Raw genomic sequence first — 20,405 nt, forward strand, 5'->3', positions numbered from 1 at the left:
TACTTGGTAATGTTAACTGCAATCTGTTGCCAGAGGCTTCAGCTCATAATTCCTCATATTTAACAAACATTTTTGACATCTATTGTCTTAGTCAGTTAATCCCTGAAGCAATACTCGTGACTCCCGTCTCTAAGACACTCATTGATTTATGTATCACCAACTCCCCAGAGAAAGTTACAAAATCAGGTGTCATTCACCTTGGGATCAGTGATCATTCTCTTGTGTTTATGACGCGTAAAGTCCATCATGAGCGTCATTGCCCAAGAACGATCGAAACGCGACAATTTAAACACTTTCAAAAATCCAAATTCTTGAGTGATCTTGAACAAATGCCATGATCGAATGTTGATTTGCGTTCTGATCCGAATGACATGTGGCAAGAATGGAAACAAATGTTTGTCAGCTGCATAGACAAACACGCATCACGCAAACTAAAAAGAATTAGTAAAAAGCGGGCTCCGTGGATTATTAGGGTTATCACATAAAATCCATAGAAGAGATTTAATTAAAAAGAAAACAATTTCTTCAAACAACCATGATAAGTAGGAGCAATTTAAATGCGCTAGAAACCAAGCAAATGATGCAATTAAATACGCGAAGAAACGCTACTTTTCTCTTAACTTGGAAGCTAGTAAAGGAAACCCGCGCAAAAGATGGAATCTCATCAATGAGTGAAGCTCACATAACACTATTAAGTCGTCCAATATTTTAGAAATTCAAACAATCAGGTTATAATTTCAGGCAAAATATTCCTCAAGAGAGGGTGGCTCAATGTCAAAGAATGTAGCAGTGGTGTTTCCATACATACATGTCAATGCATTTCGTAATAATGCACTAACCACATAGTGTTTGCCAACCGCGCTTGACCGATTTTAAGATTTTTCTTGAAATCAAGGAATTTAAATGATGCCACAATATCGCCAAAAATCCACTCCATAGATGTTTGCACTGAGCTCATGCACTTATTGAATTGTTCCATGGGAGCAGTGAGTGGAGCTTCTCTAAATTGTTGCTGTAGGTGGAGCCGCAGTGGATATGCGAGGTCGCCATAAATGCACATGGCCTCGCCAGTGATAGGACTGAATGCATTTCTCTCCAAATCGTCCAGTAGCCCAGAGTCCTTAAGCATTCCTGCATTATGTTTATTGCCTTCTGTGTGAGTTCAAAACAACAAAATGGGTCAAGCAATCAATCTATGTATATGAGCACGATCCTTCGCAGTAAAGCACTATTTGAGCAATAGTGAAAATCAGACCTGAAAAAAATTTCAGGCCTGTACGGGATTCGAACCACTGACCTCTGCGATACTAGTGCAGCGCTCTACCAATTGAGCTAACAAGCCAACTGGGAGCAGGCCATCAAATTAATTCGACATAAACCCGTAGATGATAAATCAAACAACAACAAACATATGCAACATATGTGTGAACTGCGGTTATGAGACGTATATGAGCACGATCCTTCGCAGTAAAGCACTATTTGAGCAATAGTGAAAATCAGACCTGAAAAAAAAAAAAAATTCAGGCCTTTACGGGATTCGAACCACTGACCTCTGCGATACTAGTGCAGCGCTCTACCAATTGAGCTAACAAGCCAACTGGGAGCAGGCCATCAAATTAATTCGACATAAACCCGTAGATGATAAATCAAACAACAACAAACATATGCAACATATGTGTGAACTGCGGTCAGTGGTCAACCGCAGAGGTCAGTGGTTCGAATCCCGTACAGGCCTGAGATTTTTTTCAGGTCTGATTTTCACTATTGCTCAAATAGTGCTTTACTGCGAAGGGTCGTGCTCATATACGTCTCATAACCGCAGTTCACACATATGTTGCATATGTTTGTTGTTGTTTGATTTATCATCTACGGGTTTATGTCGAATTAATTTGATGGCCTGCTCCCAGTTGGCTTGTTAGCTCAATTGGTAGAGCGCTGCACTAGTATCGCAGAGGTCAGTGGTTCGAATCCCGTACAGGCCTGAAATTTTTTTCAGGTCTGATTTTCACTATTGCTCAAATAGTGCTTTACTGCGAAGGATCGTGCTCATATACGTCTCATAACCGCAGTTCACACATATGTTGCATATGTTTGTTGTTGTTCAATCAATCTATCTTCTCCATCAATCACAGACTTAACACATAAATAAAATTTGGATCCCTGTTAAAGGGATACTTAATTACTGGCTGCTAGAAAGAGAAAGAAAGTAGAAAGTCTTTAAACACTCTAAACAACAAACGTGTCTAGTTACAATGATAAGGCTGAGATCGGACGTCAGCATTATTAGGCGCCTCTGGCGCCATCTTGCTAGTAAAAGTTAATTACACTAGCGTAACTCAAGCGTGCATAAGACTCCTAGTATTTACTGTATGTAATAGCCAGCAAGATGGCAAGCACTATTGGCAGTTTGGCATGCAGTCTTGTAGCAGTACGATAAAAGTGATGACAATTTTTCACGTATCTGCGGGTCCGTACAGGTGAGCGACGAGTCCATTTGGCAATGACACTGACTGGAATTTTAAAGCATGTACACGCTTGTGGCCATTGTAAACTATTTTTTGGTCTTTGCCTGGCCTACAAATAGGTCGCACTGTGCCGTCGACAAATCCAAGGCAGTTGGGCAGCGCTCTCCCTTTGTCAGCTATGGCATCAGCGTACACTCCCAGTTTGTCTCTGCTGAGAAGTTGGTCATTCCACTCAGTGATCTTGGCGTGATGATGGTCGGAAATCCACTGCTCAAAACGTGTCGTAATCATACTTATCTCTGACACTGCCTGTCTAAATCTGTGGATCATGTCACCCAAACGACATGGGTATGCAAACCTTTTTAGCAACATGCACAGTCCCTCTATGCGGTTGGCCTTAGTTGTTTGGTGGCAGCACAGACTCGCAGGCAATCCAAGGGCATCAGCAAGTCTAACAATGTCCCTCTTTCTTACTCGAAACTCATGAAAGCACTCTGCTTCGTCCATAGAATCCAGATCAAAACGATCGTAGTCGGCGTGAGGAAATGAGGGATTTTTGGAGAAACAAGCGTCATACAATAAAAAAAGTTGTTCTTCGGAAATAAAATGATGACTCCATGCTAGAGAAAGTATTTCTCGAGCTTCCTTTAAACTGGACATCGTCAAGATCGAGAGCACGCAAAGGATGTGTTTACATTTTCACGGTCGACCGACAACGTCTGTAAATTAGCGTAACTGTTTTGCTTAACACAATCATGTCACGAACTCCGGTGGCGACAACGTCGTTACCAGGTTCCCCCTCCTACAAACGATCGAACGTCCGTGACACTCAAAGTCTTCGATGCTTAAGGACCCTAATGCTCACACGTGGACGGACGGACTACATTGTGAGCGCCAAAATAAAAAAAAAAAAATCTGTAATAGTAAACTTGTACTTTTATACGTCCGATCTTCATGGAGATAAACATTTTAGAAGGCCAGTTGAAATGCAAATGACCCAAAGAACACTTCAATCCCATAAAAGTGCTTTACGATTTTGATATGAAGACGGTCTGGTAAGATTTCAAATACTTTGAGTTTACCGCACTTGGATTCCCTAAGTGATGCGACTTACGACTTAGAAATATAATTAGGCTTTTCGCTTTCAGCTGACAGTAGATTTACCCGTCCGTTAAATAAAGCCTTTTGTCGAAAAATTTTCCTTGCTTTTTTCGTTTCTTGTTTTTTTAACAGTAGTTTCCGGGTTGCTAACGAATTTTTAGTAAATTTGCATATTGACTTTGCAATTCGATCCGCAAGCGTTTTTGCCACGTGCATAAATTATGTATTTCTTTGTATTCTTTTAATTTCAATTTTGGATTCTAACAAACCTGCTTTGATACACATCGTTCAATCCAGTCATATTTTTTTTTTCTGTTGAAATTAATTTTTCCCTTTTCCCTGGTTTTACTTCAGCTTAATTGGAAGTAGAGAATAAATAAATATTTACTGCGTGTTCTCTTTGTTTTCCCGTTTTCAAGAAGTTCTGATCTACGCAAAAGTGCAAGAATAACTCAGTTCACAACAAGAACTCATCCAATTTCAATGAGGGCGCTGTCCATTAGAGTCTAATTTCGTCGATGACAAAAGCGAGGAAAAAAACATCGTGATCTCCGCTTTGCTAAACCCACACGATACAAAATTTTGCTCTTGATACAAAATCAGCTCTTGATGAGACTTTAAAGTTGTTCCTTTAAATTTTGCCATAAAACTGAAAAATCAAACAGGAAAGGATACGTTTTAGTTCCTTGAATCGAGGGTTCCTTCCTTCAAGTATGACGTTCTTGCCTAGTCAACCTTAGGAGCAGCTGGCGTTCTTCATTCAGTTTCAATTTGGGCCCCAACGTGTTCCACTTCGTTTTTTCCGTTCAATTTTGAGGTTCTCGCCCCTCTTTTTTTAACTTAGTTGGCGTTTTCTCCTTTTGATAATCGTTCTTTTCAATTGAAAGTTGGATTGAGAGTTGTCTGTTTGGAAATAATTAGCCTTAGACTTTTTTTAGATTCCATCAACACTTTGTCGATGACAGCGATTATCCAAAGTCCCAACCAGTTAACTAAATTGAAATTAATCAATCTTTGTTTATTTTGACATGATGAATTTTAAGTTCAAATCAGACTATCATTATCATCATCATCATCATTTTCATAATGATGACTAAAAGAGTTTGGTTAGATTTGTGAAGAAGATGAACTCATTCATATCGTTGCATTGCAAATCCTTAAAAGACTTCTACTAAGTATGGCGGATGAACTTAACCTCTTTTCTCTAAACATAACCTATGAGGAGGCAAACATAAAAGCAAACTTGCTTTAAAGTAAAGAGAAATGGGCAAAACTGACCTACCAGGCTACGTAAAACTGCCTTTCAAAACTGCTAAATTCAAGTTTCAAGCATGGATGTTTTATGAAAATGCGCCAAATTTCGATCATTTCTATTCATTTCAGTGATGAAAAATTGTATTAATTTCTTGCGGTTGCATTCATGATTAAAAACAAAACAGTTAGGTATCTTAGAAGAAAACTGTTTACTTCCTACATTAGTTGCAGTAAAGGGGAACATTAAAGGCGTGGGCTGTTTTCATTCCTTCCTTTAGGCCTTCCGCAGGACGTTTCTGAGAAAAAGATCCTTGAACTCCGAGGTTAGAAGCTATTTGAAATTTAAACCTTGGGTTCGCCTTACGAAAATAGGTGCTTAGCTATGAAGTAAAAAATATTCTTCCATAATCGGGGTGTATAAATTTACTTGGCTGCAACACTTCTAACATCATAACTCAGCAGTCTCACTTCTTTCAGAAGTTCAAATTTAAGGGGAATTTAACATTCGCACAATGTCTCGCATTCTCCCTTATTCTCTCCGAATCTTTTTGCTCATCGCGTTGGAATCCAGGAGTCAGACTTTGGCCCATCCCATCCCATTGTTTAAAGGTTAGTGCCAGTTTATTCTTTTTCCATGCTCAGAATATCTTTTTTCTTAGAACTGCATTAACTGAAGGTTAATAGGTACGGAGTAAATTCTCGTGTTGCGTCCAGCTGACTATATTTTTTTGTGGAACCATAGTAATAAGGAATTTATTAAGTATGAACTCCGCTTGCTTTTCTTTCCTTTCTTTATTATTTTTCTCGCTTTTTTGTATTTCGTCTTCTATTAACTATTGTCTTCGTTATTTTTTCGAATTATTCCATTTTTGTTCCTTTAAGTTTGACATCTGGTCTTTTCTTACACTCAACTTTGACTCGGTCTTTTTTTGCTTTTTTTTTCTTTTAACTTATCACATACATCTTCTGTTCATAGCTAGTTGTGTTGAGTTGTACAAGGCTGGCACTACATCCAGCGGTGTCTATTCGATTGATCCTGATGGTTTAGGTGCCTTTGATGTGTACTGTGATCAGAGCACAGCTGGAGGAGGATGGACGGTGATCCAGAGGAGACTGTACGGCTCTGTGGATTTTAATCGTAGCTGGTGCGACTACAAGCATGGCTTTGGTAGCATGAGGGGTGAGTATTGGTTGGGACTGGACAAGATAAACCGCCTCACTTGGAGAATAAAGAACAAGCTCCGAGTAGATCTGGAATTCAGAGTCAATTAGAAAGTTTATCATCCCTACGCTGAGTACGACTTGTTCGTAGTTGAATCGGAATTGAAAAATTACTCCTTGACCATTGGAGAAATGTCCACAGGTAAGTTATATGTAACGTCATAATCCCTATGATTGATATAAAGTGAGGTAACGAGATAATTCATCGGCTAAAAGTTTTACATCGAAAGTTACCCTTACCGAATTTTTATCCGTTATGCAAACGCCATAAAAGTAAGGCAATATTTTAAGTTTATCTGTTAGAACATAATTATTATGATTTATGGAATTAATGTCTAAAGCAACAAATTAACGAATCGATAGACTTTTAGGCGGGGAAAGATCAATTGATTGTAAGCGATGTGACAGTCGAATTGATGATTTAAGTGAAGTTGATGCGATATTGTTAAGTTCTATTTGGCAGAAGCAGGCACTAGAAGAAGGCACTTTTGTGACCCAAAGCTTTAATTGCTCATACGTAGCAGACTGGAAAGTAAAGCCTATTAATCAATGCGCAATTCGCAACTTGCCTTTAGATGGACAATCAATATATTGATTGGATGTCCACTTACCAGAAGTCTTCCTTACGCGCTTGTGTGCCTTATTAATACTTTTTTATGGAAAAGGCGCCACATAATTTGTTATTATCATATTATCATAAAACAATTACCTTGATCATATTTTTTTTCTTCTCTCTCTCAAAAGGTGATGCCAATAATTCTTTTGATAGCAATCGCCACGCTGAATTTTCAACAACAGATAAAGACAACAGAAATTGTATTAAGACATTTGGCGCTTGGTGGTTTCCTAAAAATTCAAGTACCTGTGGTAACTCAAACCTCAATGGTAATTACCACGATGACCAAATGAATGATATAAGATGGGATAGCTGGGGTGAAGTCCCTAAAGCATCAATCACCAAAGCTGAAATGAAGATCAAGCCGCATTGTCCAGGAAAATGATTTACATGTATTTGAAATGAATGGGATCGTATTGAAAAGTTTACAATAAAATATAATTGTTGAGTACTAGTTGATTCTTGTGTAACTCGTTGGCGGGCGAAGATTGTCGAACAAAAAAAGTGTGCAATGTATAAAAGTTTTGAAAAGGAAATTTTCCATCAATAGTTGGTGTGATACCCCTCAAGGTTTTAATAAATGTAGATGTAGATATAACTTGGTAGTTCGTTCCACTTACAGGGTTTACAAAAGCAATAGCTTATAAAGCTAAAAAATAGAAAAATGAAATGAAAGAAAATAAACACTTATCGAACGTAGGTACAGGCGGTAGATGGTGGAGCTGTTACTCACACAAACAAAAATGTTTTCCTCGCGCAAGAAAGACACCATCTGTTAGTCAAGAGGTCAGTGAAATAGTTTAGCCATCCCACTTTTGCATCGGTTAACTGTATAATAGAGAAGCAGCTTAAATCTAACAACGCTATGCTCTGCAAAACAGCTGCATCACGGAACTTGCGTGGGACCAAAACTTCGTACTAACCGAGCGCGTGGGCCGTACTGGGGATTATTGGCCAGAGGTCGAGGCAGTACTGACCAAGCGCTGCGAATTCCGTATAGAAACGACCACCGAAAGCATATGGCACTTAAAACTTTCATCAATTAAGTGGAATTGAAAATTTTATTAACTTTAAAAGGATTTACAAATCATAAAAACAAGGAACACATTATTGAGTTTAACAAAAATAGCAACACCTTTTAATATAAATCTATCAGAGCAAATTTTACAGGCATTGAAGCATACACTTTAGATACTTTTCAGCAAAGAGTTTTGTATCTAGATTTACCTTTTATAAGTTTCCTTATGTGCAAAATCAGAAGATTTGGATCTCGATTCATTTTTGGGGAAATCAGTATTCTATATGCACCTCTGTTTCACGTAACAAAACGAATAAGAACTCTCCTAAATAATATGGTTCGTACATTCTACAAAACCAAATATTCTATGATTATATGATTTTGTGTAAGATTCTACTGACACTAAGTGCTGTCGCCTGATGATTTTAGGAATTAACTGTTATAGTGTAGCAAGCTGAATGCGACACGTTAAAGTTAATTTCAGATAGTAGGACGCAATTTCCTGCGTTGTGAACTAAAATAGTAACTGCTCGAGCTCTGAAAACACTCTCAAGCATTCTTTGCTTCTATTTCACTTCAAATCTGCCACTGATTTCATCTTCTGTGATGTTAACTTATGTCCTCTGAAATTGATGGATCAAAGAGAAGAAGAAATGTCAACTTAGATGTACATGAGGAAAAAATATACGATAATGGTAATGACGGCAGATATTAAAGATCTAAGTAGCAAGGCGGTAGAAGAAGGCAAGAAGGTATTGTACCGCTATATTGTGATCCCAAACTTTATTGAACTATAGAAAACAAACTGTTCAACGATACATTAGAACCGAACTGAACACGACACTGAACTAACTATATCAGTCTCGTCCCAGACTACTGTGGAAAATTATTACAGTATCAAAAAGTCACGAGGGACAGCTAACTAAGCAAGAAGTGAAACACCGTTTGAACCATGCATATTAGTCTTACCAACATTTTATTTAGTGCTAATTCTACTTTTTTCATCTTCCTTTTGAAATGAATCTCGATATAAATGTAATCTGCTTCGCCATTTAAAAAATGGAGGGTGTTTTCAATTCTATCGCTGTAAGGTTAATCTCACATGACTCTTCTCAAATCAATGAAAGTTACTCATTTGAATACCTAGAGATTTATTTTTATAACCTTTTTTAATCGAATTAATTTACTATTTAACGGATAAAACCGGAAAGAATGGAAGAAAAAGCTGATGATTTGCCTAAATTCGATTTCACTCACCTTTACTTCTCGTAAGAAGTATTCCAGCCGATCTACGATGTCAGCAAACGAAGGTCTCGTCAAAGGATTCTCAACAGAAGTATGCAATTCTCAACAGCTGTCGGTCATTCAGCTTACAGAGCACATTCGCATATTCGTTACTTTCGTCGTCCTTACACTTCAAAATACTTTCAAGGCTACCACCGTGGACCAATTCGGTGATGACAAGAATTGTTTCTGAGGAAACAGTTATCAAGAACGAATTTGCTACTCCAAATCTATGGGAACTTACACACCCCAACTTCAAAGGAAGGGGAGCAATTCTTGTGGTAATAAGAGTGGGAGTTGCGTTGAAGTTTTCAACAAAAATAAAGTTTTTGCTCTCGTTCACCTACGTATTCCATAAAGGAAAAGTGCCATCCATGACCCTTTTGTAGGCCCTTGGCCTATACGTGCTTGACAATTGAAGCGTTTTCTAAGAAGTAAGCGGCTGAACTCTTAGGAGCTGGGAAAAGTCGCCATTTGTAAACATACTGTAGGTTAGGAATGACGTGACATGTTTCCAAAGGCGCTTTACACCTGTATTTCTACTAAATGCAATTGTATACCAAAATCTTAAAATTTGTAAAATCAGCCAGCTTTCAAAAGTCGCGGTTAGATGCGTGAGGAAAGAAAACAATAGTACAAAACAATAACTTGCGAGGTATTTGTTTCTCAACTCCGCCCTGACAAGTTAATGAGCTAGCGAAATTTTCCCTGAGGAGGAAAGGGCGCAAAATTTCAAGCAAGGTAGCGAGCATCCTCGGAGACCCAAGGGCTGAGTCGATTTCAAGTTACGGCGGAAGAGCCCCTGAGGACATTGTCTTACAAGACTAGTTCCAAGCGGTCGCAGTCGTTCTGCCATCTGATTGGTGCCAGTAAAGTCTTTCTGTTCTTCTGCCCAATAAGAATGAAGTATGCTTTAGAGTCCTTTCGCGTGTTTTAACACGGACGTATCCAAGAAGGTCAGTTGCTCGCCATGTTTGATTGGGCCGTGCGACGGAGCTTTGCTCGAGGTGAAAGGTTTCAGTCTCAGCACACAATGTAAGAGAAATCGATCAGATTGTCCGCAAAAATCTTACTGGAAATTATACTGAATACTTTCGCAGGTATCACAAGAGAACGTGTTTAAAAGTTTGCGAGGTTCGTATAAAACATAAGGGTTGCAGGCGTTAATATGTCCCGTTAAACGATAGACGAGATGTAGGCTGAAATCTTTCTAGATTTTTTGTATAATTACTGGTACTGAAACTTTGCCAATCCCGTGAAGTTGTTTCGGCGCACGGGCCACGCAGGTATGTCGAGCAACTGGCGCTTACATCTTTCTGTGCGCGCCAAAATCTAATCTCCGTCGGCTAGTTGTTTAGATAAGGTTCAGTGTGTTTTTTTACGACAATGAATAATCCGGGTGAAAATGTTTCAGATCGTTGTCGAGTATGCTGTTCTGTTTTTATCACCATTAATAGAAAAAGAAATCTTATTGGCGAGTTCATGAAATATTTGAAGAAGTTTTCAATCAAAAGGTTTTACCAGACGATGGTCTTCCGCATGCAGTTTGGGACACTTGTCGCTTTAGAATTGAAACATCCTGGAAACGTAATTGTAACAAAGAGGCATCGATAAAAATTTCTCGTGGGCAGAGTACCTATAATAAAATCGAATTGTTGCTGTTTCCCAGTTTCTACTAGAGGAACATTTGTCAAGGTATGCACAAATGTAATACAACCTATGTTGAAAAAAAAAAAAACAAAGAAAAGCTAAGCTTGGAAACTTTTGTTTATTAGATGTGGGTAGATGTCCCTGTACTAATGAATAAAGGCTGATAGTTTCGAAAGAAACTGTTTGGGGCTGCGTCGGTGGGGGTAACGAAATAATTTGGATAGATCAACAAAGTTGAAATTGGCCACCGTAACGATTACAAAAGCTGACGTTTCGAGCGTTAGCCCTTCGTCGGAGCCCTTCGCTCCGACGAAGGGCTAACGCTCGAAACGTCAAACCCTGTACTAAGCTGACAATTACCGTGTAAAGCAAACCCACCATTTCCATCCAATATTTCTTGGTCTTTTGGTTTTGTTTTCCCCAATGAAAGCAGCATCGATTTCCAATGATCTAAGGTATTTAACTTGGTCTTCAACAATCGACAAAAGTGAAGGCGTAGTCTGATCGTCCGGGTGAGTGCATTCCTGAGAAGGACTGTTGTCGGTAGTAGTGACTGACGTTTTGACAACCTGTGCGGAAGTCATCATCAGAGTCAAGTGTTTGATTGTGAATGTCAAGTGAATGAGTTATTTTACACGAACTGGAATAAGAACATTCTACTGACAACAATCATTCACTTGACTCTGATGATGACTTCCGCACAGGTTGTCGAAACGTCAGTCACTACCACCGACAACAGTCGTTCTCAGGACTACACTCACCCGGACGATCAGACTACACCTTCACATGTTACCCCCGGGTTCAAGCCATTTACTGCAATCGACAAAAGGGGTGAAATGACAATGACCAAGGGACTAGAAGAGAATCCGTGGGCTTTTGAGCTCAAGAATTTGAACACTCTAGGCCGCAATTGAAAGATTAAACTCTTTCCAAACCCTATTGGCAACTGTCCGATGACATCTCTCCTTCCCACGATGTTCTCGATAATACGTTTCTGTTCAGACTTTAATTCGCTAACCGAAAATACAGCTAAGCTTTCTCTAAGCGATTGCTGGAAGTCGTCCACGAACTTAACGTTCTCTGCAACCTTGGACCATACTGTGAAAGACTTTGCTTCGAAGCGAAGGTTAGATTTTGGCGCGCACAGAAAGCTACGAAAACGTAAGCGCCAGTTGCTCAACATACCTGCATGGCCCGTGCGACAAAATAACTTCACGGGAATAGCATAGTTTCAGTAACAGCAAATTATACAAAAAATCTAGAAAAATTTCAGCTTTCATCTCGTTTAACGTTTAAAGCGACAAATTAACGCCTGCAACCATTATGTTTTATACGAACCTCGCAAACTTTCAAACACGTTCTCTCGTGATACCTGCAAAAGTATTCAGTATAATTTCCGGTAAGAATTTTGCGGACAATCTGATCGATTTCTCTTACATTTGTCTGCTCGGTGAGACTGAAACTTTTGACCTCGAGCAGAGATCCGTCGCACGGCCCAAGCAAACATGGCGAGCAACTGAGCTTCTTGTCTATCTCCGAGTTAAAACATACGAAAGCACACTTCACTCTGATTGGGCAGAAAAACACAAAGATTTTCTGGCACCAATCAGATGCCAGAACGAATGCGATCGCTTGGAACTAATCTTGTAAGACAAGGTCCCCAGGGGCTCTTCCGCCGTAACGTGAAATCGACTCACTGCCCCTGGGTCTCCGAGGATGGGTAGCGAGAACAATAGGCATTCTGCGTCACGTTACGGGCTGTATGAAAGGCAGCCAAGAAATCGCAAAGTTATGTTTCCATAAATGAAAACAAAAGAATTGGAGGTTTCCAAAGACAAAGACATTCCTCTCAAGTGGCCTTTTGCGTTGAACTCAAAAACGTTTCCCACGGCTTGAATTTACTTTAGCATCCTGGTTACCCTGTCAACTTTATTACATGGATAACCATACATGTTTTTTTTTTCTTTTTTTTGTTCGGAAATTCGTGAAACTGCATGGACATTCAATGTCATTAACAGAGTCGAAATAAACGTTACCTCCTTGTCTCCATGTTCCAACTAGATTTACAATGTTCGGATGTCGTCCAGCTTGTTTCAACGTCTTTATCTCATTTAGCAACGCAACTTTCGCAAGAGTATTTGCATTACCTAAAACAATATAATAGACAATGGTGATGATTACCCATAAGTTAGTTATGTTGTTGTTACTATAATGCAAAAATAAAAAAAAAAAACTAAGCAAAGAATGTAAAAAGAGAGTCTGCTTTGTACCAAACCAGTCGTAATCGTCTTTGTTTGTTACATATATCATGATACACTTCGTTTTCCATAGATAATGCTGATTACAAATGGGTGACAAACGGTAGTCCCAAAAATATGTATACTCGCATTTTATTTGCGCATACCTTTCAACTTCCTAACTGCAACATCAGTTATGCTACCGTTCCTTCCACCATAGCGACATTTGTAAACGATTCCATACTCTCCTTTTCCAAGTACCTTATCGAGTACTTCGAGATTGCCTCGGTCTTGTTCGCTTTCTTCTAGCTTGACGAAGACAGATGTTTGCATTTGGGCGCTATCTCCGTCGTCATCATTCATCCTATTGTCTGGATACAAAATCCTGTTGACATCACAGTGACTACAGCCATCTTTGACATCTAGATGACCATTTCGAGAGATTAATAATTTCATCTGCATGGCCTTTTTTGTCAAATATGGGATTTCTGAAACGTTTATCTTCAACATTTGAGGGAGTGAGAGTCTTTTTTCCCTTGGACGATACTCTTGGTATCGAGGCAACATTCCCGTCGTCTTGTTTGTGTTTTTTTTTTTTGTTCAGCGCATCAGTATTGTTCTTTTCAGCATCTACCAGCGGAGGCATAGCATTTGCCTCTGAAAGCACTCTTCCTTTCGTATTAATATTCGTATCTTTTGGCATTTCCCCAGCCAAATCTTTGTTGGATGCGCAGGCCATATAATTCTCATCCTCATCTGTGTTACCCTGTTATTGATACAGATAGGAGGTCAACATGTTTAATGAATGAATGAATAACTTTATTTAGACACGTGACATTGATGAGTCTACGAAAAATACTCGTTACAGAAATATACGTGTATCTACAATAGTTATAAGTATTTAAAAGCTATATATAATTATTGAAAAGGGTATTTAAAAAAGACTAATAATTACTACAAAAAGAAATTTACAACCATTTATACCATCAGCTACAATATAATCTAGTCAGAGTAAGAATCACAAGTCAATAATTTAACTTAACTTTCCCAAGTTGGGTAAGAACATTTTTAAGGTTGGGGGCCTCCCTAATATGCGAAGGGATTGGAATTGGAATTGGGATCCGTTACCTGTGCTAGATATTAGTGCCAATGCCTTTGCGATCGAAATTCCCACTCTGAGTTTTCTCTTTAAGTCTACTTAACAGCGATTATGGTTGGAAAAATTTTCTTTGTGACTGATCAAGGTAACTTTATCTCGCATAATTATGGCAAAAAATTGCGTTTTTTATCGTTTTCATAATTCCCCTATTCTGTTAGTCTCCCTCGCAGCCGTTTTTTTTGGATGTCACGCAACGCTCCCCCAAAAAGAACGGCTGCTGACAACCGAACTACATTCCTTTCTCCGAATTGGCCAATCACAGCTCGGGTTCCATTTTCAGGAACCTTTTCGCGCCAGACTCACCTTTTGAGACTCGTCCCATCAGATATCGTTTTCTATCGCGATCCTTCTGTGGAAAACACAAGGCAAATGGCTGTGCTTGAAGGACCTTTTCGCAAAGCGTCGTCAAAGTTCAAAATTTTCGAGCTTAATGGTCACCAGAAGCTTGCAATTAAAAAATTTTTAGTCGAGAAAGAAAATGTTTTTGTTAAGTTGCCTACAGGATCCGGGAAATCGTTAATATATCAAGCACTCCCGCTCGTGTTTAACCATGTTACCGATGAAAGTGGTCATATTATTGTTATTGTTGTTGTGTTGTACCAACGTGCGGAAACACTCGATAATTCTGGTCAATTTCCTGTACCAGTGATAAGAAGCCACGAAAATAACTAATCGGGTTCGCTCCAGGTAGCAGCGGACTGGCAAATGAAGAAGTACGAGTAGTGTAGGAGACGTTGGCCGACCTAAATTGCAGTGTTCTCGAAGCTTCGCCCGGTTTGTTGAGGGCAAGCACGCACTTTTGTCCTCCTGATCTCCATCTGTAGGTCGAAGCAAACGTTTAGTACTTGGCCGAGATTGAAAGGCGTCTTATATTTCCTTTTGATTATTGATGTAATTTACTGTTTCTTATATATTCTGACTTTTATAATCTGTAGTAACCTCTTGAAATAGTGCGAATAAAGAGTTTCAGTTCAGTTTTTAGCTTCTTCTACTTTCTCAGTTGCTTGCTGAAACTTTAACAACCGCTCAAACAATCTAGCGTTCGTGACGTTGGCGTAGCAGATGACGTCTATGTTAAGAGTAGATTCTATAATTTCAACCAAATTGTGAGAAGTTTTCCCAAAAATATATACTCTATCTTTACCAGGGCACAACGATGAACATGTGAAACGTTTCGAGCTCTCATGACAAATTTCTTTAGTGTTTCTCCCGACATGATAGCTAGATCACCTGCCACATCCACATTTTCGCGTGAACCCTTACGTCATTCAGATTTTCTGGTATGTGATTGGTCTGTTCAATAGACCGCGAGCAAACCGCAAGGACAATGAGAAAGGAATGTAGTTCGGTTGTCAGCAGCCGTTCTTTTGGGGGAGCGTTGCGTGACATCCAAAAAACACGGCTGCGAGGGAGACTACTATTCTGTGGCACCTGCATTAAGCCATTCTCTGCGATTGACCTCTTAATACAGGTTGACTGTAGTAACGGGACGCTCTAATATTTATGCGACATCCACGCGACTGCGTGACAATTTTAAATTTCGTGATCATGTTTGTCACAAAATCCATCGTCTATTGCCTAACGTCCACCGTCTATCGTTTATCGTTTATTGTCTTCCATCTACCGTCTACCGTCTATCGTCTGGGTCTTTTAATCGAAAAGTATTACCTCTTCATTTCTCCTTGCGCGTCGATACAAAAATTTCATAATGCATCCGCACATGAATGTAATTATGGTACCACCAAACACACTAAGCACTATAATCTGGGGGACTGAATGTTGTCGTTCCTTTCTTGGCGAGGCTGTAGTTGGATAAGATTGTTAAAATAAAAAGAACCATTAAAAACACTAAGATTAGAAAACCGTATGGCTCTGTCAAACGGCTGCATTCTTTTAGTGGAGCTGGTCGTTTTATCTCGTTTCGCGAGAAACTACGTACAACCTCATCATTGGATTTTTAAAAAATGAGGGCATATTTGATTACAGCTTTCATTTAATGGTTCAGTTGGAAAAAATGAGGGATTTCTTCAAATGATTATCGTGTAAGTTTTTATACTGAATTCTGCTACATAATTGCCCCTCTAGGAAAATGAATGCCGCGTTACAACATAGTATCCGGCAATATGCAACCTCACCTAAATGTCTAATCAACAGGAAAGCAGATTTCGACTCCATTTCCCCAGCGCTGCTCTTTGTAACACAATAATATTTGCCTTCATCTTCTTCCTTCACTTCTTTTATTGACAGTTGGCTCTGTAGGATGCCTTTGTCATCTAGTGGAATGCGAATTACTTTTGCCCTTGGGTTTGAGTTAACAGCGTGCGAATTATTCTTCTTGACCCATGTGATGTTTTGCTTGAGAAGACCAGCGGCAGAACAGTTAAAGGTTACATTGAAACCGACAAAAGTTGTTTGGTTCACTGGATCTTCAACAATCCTGAATCCTAAATGTTTAATGAACAGGAAAGCAGATTTCGATGCTATTCCCCCTGCGCTGCTCTTCGTAACACAATAATATTTGCCTTTATGTTCTTCCTTCACTTCTCTTATTGACAGCTGGTTCTGCAGGATGCCTTTGTCATCTAGTAGAATGCGAATTGCTTTTGCCCTTGGGTTTGAGTTAACAGCATGCGAATTATTGTTCTTGACCCATGTGATGTTTTCCTTGGAAAGACCAGCGTCAGACAGTTGAAGGTTACATTGAAACCAACAAAAGCAGTTTGGTTCTCTGGATCTTCAACAATCCTCGCCCTGTCCTATGAAAGTGAAAGTGAGAAAAATCTAATATTCGGGACGAGAAAAATAGGATGCGAAAGGAGTACATGAGACGAACGAAAATCCGAAGAGATGGTGAGTATTGATAAGATAATACTTTCCATGATTCGAGGAATTTTGAGAATTCGCACAGGTAAGCCATTCTAAAACACTTTCTACAATTGCTTTTTTAAAGCATCCTTTCACTGGCTTTAACGAAGGGCTGACGTACGAAATGTCAGCTTTTTAACTCTTTACGGTAAAGTAAAATGATAATAAAGTATTATCATTTGTGGTCACTTGTGATATGAATCGCGACATTTCGATTGCATACTGCTACCCTTCAGCAGACGATAAGGTCGACTGGTTTCGGGTCTTCTTATAAAAGGAGGATGCTCCGCTGTAATCGATCGGTATTCCACAGAATCAAAGAGGCTTTTCACATAAGACTTCTTCCTAACAACATCAACGGGGACAATGCAATAAAAATTCCCGAAGCGTGGATGCCCACAATCAAGAAACATAACAACAGGAGAGCCGTACGACAGAGGACTGCCGAGAGAACAACTCGATAACATCGGGGATCAAAACGCGTCAATCACATCTATGGAATACCAACCAATCCCAGCGGAGCATCCTGCATTGTAAGAAGAACCGAAAGCAGTCGCTCTTATCGCCTGATGAAGACTGGCAGTGTGCAGTCGAAACGTCGCGATTCATATTAGAAGTGACCACATCGTGAGACAAATGATAATACTTTATTATTATAGCATTCTTTCATGTAGTTCAACTTCATCGCCTTCCCATAAGAAATAGTCGTTCCATAATAAAACTTCATGTCTAGCTAAGAGGAAATATAGAGCAGATGTCTCACCTAAATCATTTGTGGACAAGAAAGCCGGGTTTGATGCCTTTTATCCTTTACTTTTACTTGCTAAGCAGTTATGCTTTCCATTATCTTCCCTCTTTACATCCTCTATAATCAGCTGGCTATGAATTTGCACGTCGTCGAGGTCAGTTTGACTGACATTAATCCGTGGGTTGGAACGAACAGCAAGTGAGTTATCGTTCTTTATCCATTTGATAGATGGCATGGGATGACCTTTGGCAGTGCAGTTAAAGGTTATGTTGAAACCCGCATCAACAGTTTGGTTCTTAGGATCCTCGACAATCTGTGGTGCCAGAGAAGCTGACACCGGCAAAATCAGATAATAGTGAATAATTTTGGAAGAAATGAGGCAAAATTTTAAAACCCGTTAAACAGTTTTGAAAAAGAAGGAAACAAGTAAATAGGGAAGGTAGGCAAGTAAGGTAAACACATCTTGAATAGTAAGCCCCACGTTTTTGCCATGTCCAATAAATTTTGCTCATGCCTCTATAATCTTTCTGTCTATGTTATCTCTACACTAGAAATTGCATACTTTTAGTGTTTTCTATGTAAATTTTATCAATATTAACCAACAAAGAGCATGTTAACTCCTCATGGATGGCAGCTGGACCATCAAAGGCAAATATCAATACGCAACAATTTTCAAGTGCAGTTTAGTGCGAAAACCACTCGTCGCCACGTTCTCCACTTAACTTAGGTATTACATTCATGATGAAATATCATTAAAAAGCTCTATTAGATGGCGGCGGGAGGGGGGGACAATAAACTGAAAACGTCTGACATGACGTTAGAAATCACCTAGGAAACTGTTGTTAACTTTTCAGTCTTATTACTGTTATAAATACGATATGCAAATATTTCCTTATAGCGAAGAGTGAATCAGAGTACAAACAGATGAAACATTTACGAACAGACAATTAGATAACCCACGGTTTTTGTGCGGATTTAACTATTAATTTCTACTCTTCAGGGCTAATTCTATTTCGAAAATAGTATTTCTTTCACCTCTCGTTACCACCGACTGGCCGAACTTTTCTTGTGGCCAGGTATTATGATGAAGTACCGGAGCTTCATGCAGGCACTGTATATGCTAGTTTACTTTACAATTCGCGAGTGTGTGCTCACCAAAAATAGCAATTTTCCTTGCCAAGAACTTGCTTCTAGAAGAAATTACTTTAAATGTATTGCATACCTTGCAGTTTTATTTCGATAGTATTTTACCTGCAATATCTGACATAATCATTCTCCGCCTCACAAGTGTAGTTGCCGAACTGTTCCAAAGTCAGCCTCTGCAGCATTAATCTGCAGCTTAGCTTTAGCACACTTGGTGTGCCCTGCAGGCATTTGGCTCCAACTGGTTCACCCTTAGGATCATACCACTGAATATACTTGGTCCATCTCCTGGGAAATAGTTGGTCGCCATTCCTTGGCCAAGCTATGCAAGTCAAGTTAATAGCTGCACTTATTGTTAAAGTGCGGTTTGGCAGACTTGTCGAGATATCTATTTCAGGTATCACTGGACGGGAAATATAAAAACAATTAAATGCGTTGTCCTCGAACTAGCTTAAAACAGTTATGATGATGATTCAATCGGTAACTCCATAACAGAAGCTTAATTTATGGGGTAAGGATGTAACTACCAATTTGCAAAAAAAAAATAAATAAATAAAAGATACAGTTGCTACTAACCTAACCCTAACCCTAAAACCCTAACCCCAACCCTAACCCTAACCCCCTAACCCTAACCCTAACCTATCTTAATATTACATCCCTTACTCACTTCCGCGGATAAAAGGTTGCTTGGAGCACTGGTAACAAGTAATAGCATGATAAAGTTGCTGATGTCACGGCCAAGCCAATGTGTGCTACACATTCTTGTCATTGGATGTACTTTGAGTTCCTCACAAAAAAGGTACCTAAGTGTAAAATCTTTTATGTTAAAAGGGCCGAATAAAAATGGTGTGAAGGGAAAGATAAGATGAGATGAGGTTGGAATTGATGGCAATCTAAGATACTAAACTTATTAAGGTATAAACGTTTGGAATAATTCCATGCATTTTCTTCCAAAGTTGCAAAAATTGCCCTACTCATGGAGAAACGAACTAAGGGAATTTCTGCAATTTCTGAAAGTTAAATATCTTTAATGTTTTCTCCATGGTGGTAGTTTTCGTATGTCTGCCATGGCATAAGTTAAACTGTCTTTTTAAAATAAAAGTGGGGCAGAAAGTAATGTAAGCCTTTCGCTTCTTCTACAGAATAATTTTACCTAGGCAAATGGTAAAGTCACAATCAAACGTCCTCTGGAAAATAAGCCGAAGTGCAAAATTATAGGTGAGGAAGAAGGAAAAACTCATATCTTGAGTTGTTACCAGAAAACCAATTCACATGAAACATACAAAATGTTAATGTCTGAGTAAAGCCTCTTGAAAAAAGCAGGGACTGAAGGAAAAAATATTAAAGCAAGAGGAAAGACTCAACCTCTCACCTTGTTGTATTTTTATTTATTGTATTGCTGTTGTTTTCTATTATTATTATTTTTATTATTATAATTATTATTGATAAGTGTTAACAAAGAAATTTCCCACGGGATAATTTACTTGGGTCTTGCAAAACCTCAAGATATTTTTCATTTGAAGAAATGTTTAGTTTCGCACTGATCACTCAAATATCAAAGATCAAAGCCTTGGACATGCCACGGTGAGTTCGCGTCTGGGTGCTGGATTTTCTGTCAGACAGGAAACAACGTGTCAGGTTGTC

At 39.1% G+C, this 20,405-nt stretch overlaps 3 protein-coding genes and 1 pseudogene across 3 annotated transcripts; 1 reads left to right on the top strand and 3 right to left on the bottom strand.

Annotated features, from left to right (window-relative positions):
* Nucleotides 1-713: 713 nt before the first annotated feature.
* Nucleotides 714-3,125, bottom strand: LOC148741113 (uncharacterized; annotated as a pseudogene).
* Nucleotides 3,126-5,156: 2,031 nt separating this feature from the next.
* Nucleotides 5,157-7,042, top strand: LOC111342342 (microfibril-associated glycoprotein 4). Its single transcript, XM_088763251.1, is given in 2 exon segments — nucleotides 5,157-6,183; nucleotides 6,786-7,042. Coding segments are annotated over 2 exon segments (858 nt in total). The 5' UTR covers nucleotides 5,157-5,582.
* A 657-nt stretch (nucleotides 7,043-7,699) lies between these two features.
* LOC111342341 (fibroblast growth factor receptor 2) lies at nucleotides 7,700-17,337 on the bottom strand. The gene is given in 8 exon segments (XM_088763312.1): nucleotides 7,700-8,298; nucleotides 8,933-9,148; nucleotides 12,646-12,756; nucleotides 13,014-13,287; nucleotides 13,289-13,612; nucleotides 15,659-15,807; nucleotides 16,141-16,739; nucleotides 17,060-17,337. Coding segments are annotated over 7 exon segments (1,881 nt in total). The 3' UTR covers nucleotides 7,700-8,298; nucleotides 8,933-9,002.
* Nucleotides 17,338-17,533: 196 nt separating this feature from the next.
* LOC148741114 (muscle, skeletal receptor tyrosine-protein kinase-like) lies at nucleotides 17,534-19,388 on the bottom strand. The gene is made up of 2 exons (XM_088756946.1): nucleotides 18,870-19,388; nucleotides 17,534-17,948 (listed from the first exon to the last, which is right to left on the bottom strand). Exons 1-2 carry the CDS (start codon nucleotides 18,889-18,891, stop codon nucleotides 17,674-17,676), a joined length of 297 nt encoding a protein of 98 aa, XP_088613072.1. The 5' UTR covers nucleotides 18,892-19,388; the 3' UTR covers nucleotides 17,534-17,673.
* Nucleotides 19,389-20,405: the final 1,017 nt, after the last annotated feature.

The sequence above is a fragment of the Stylophora pistillata genome, chromosome 1 (genome assembly GCF_964205215.1).
Source record: "Stylophora pistillata chromosome 1, jaStyPist1.2, whole genome shotgun sequence".
Classification (NCBI taxonomy): domain Eukaryota; kingdom Metazoa; phylum Cnidaria; class Anthozoa; order Scleractinia; family Pocilloporidae; genus Stylophora; species Stylophora pistillata.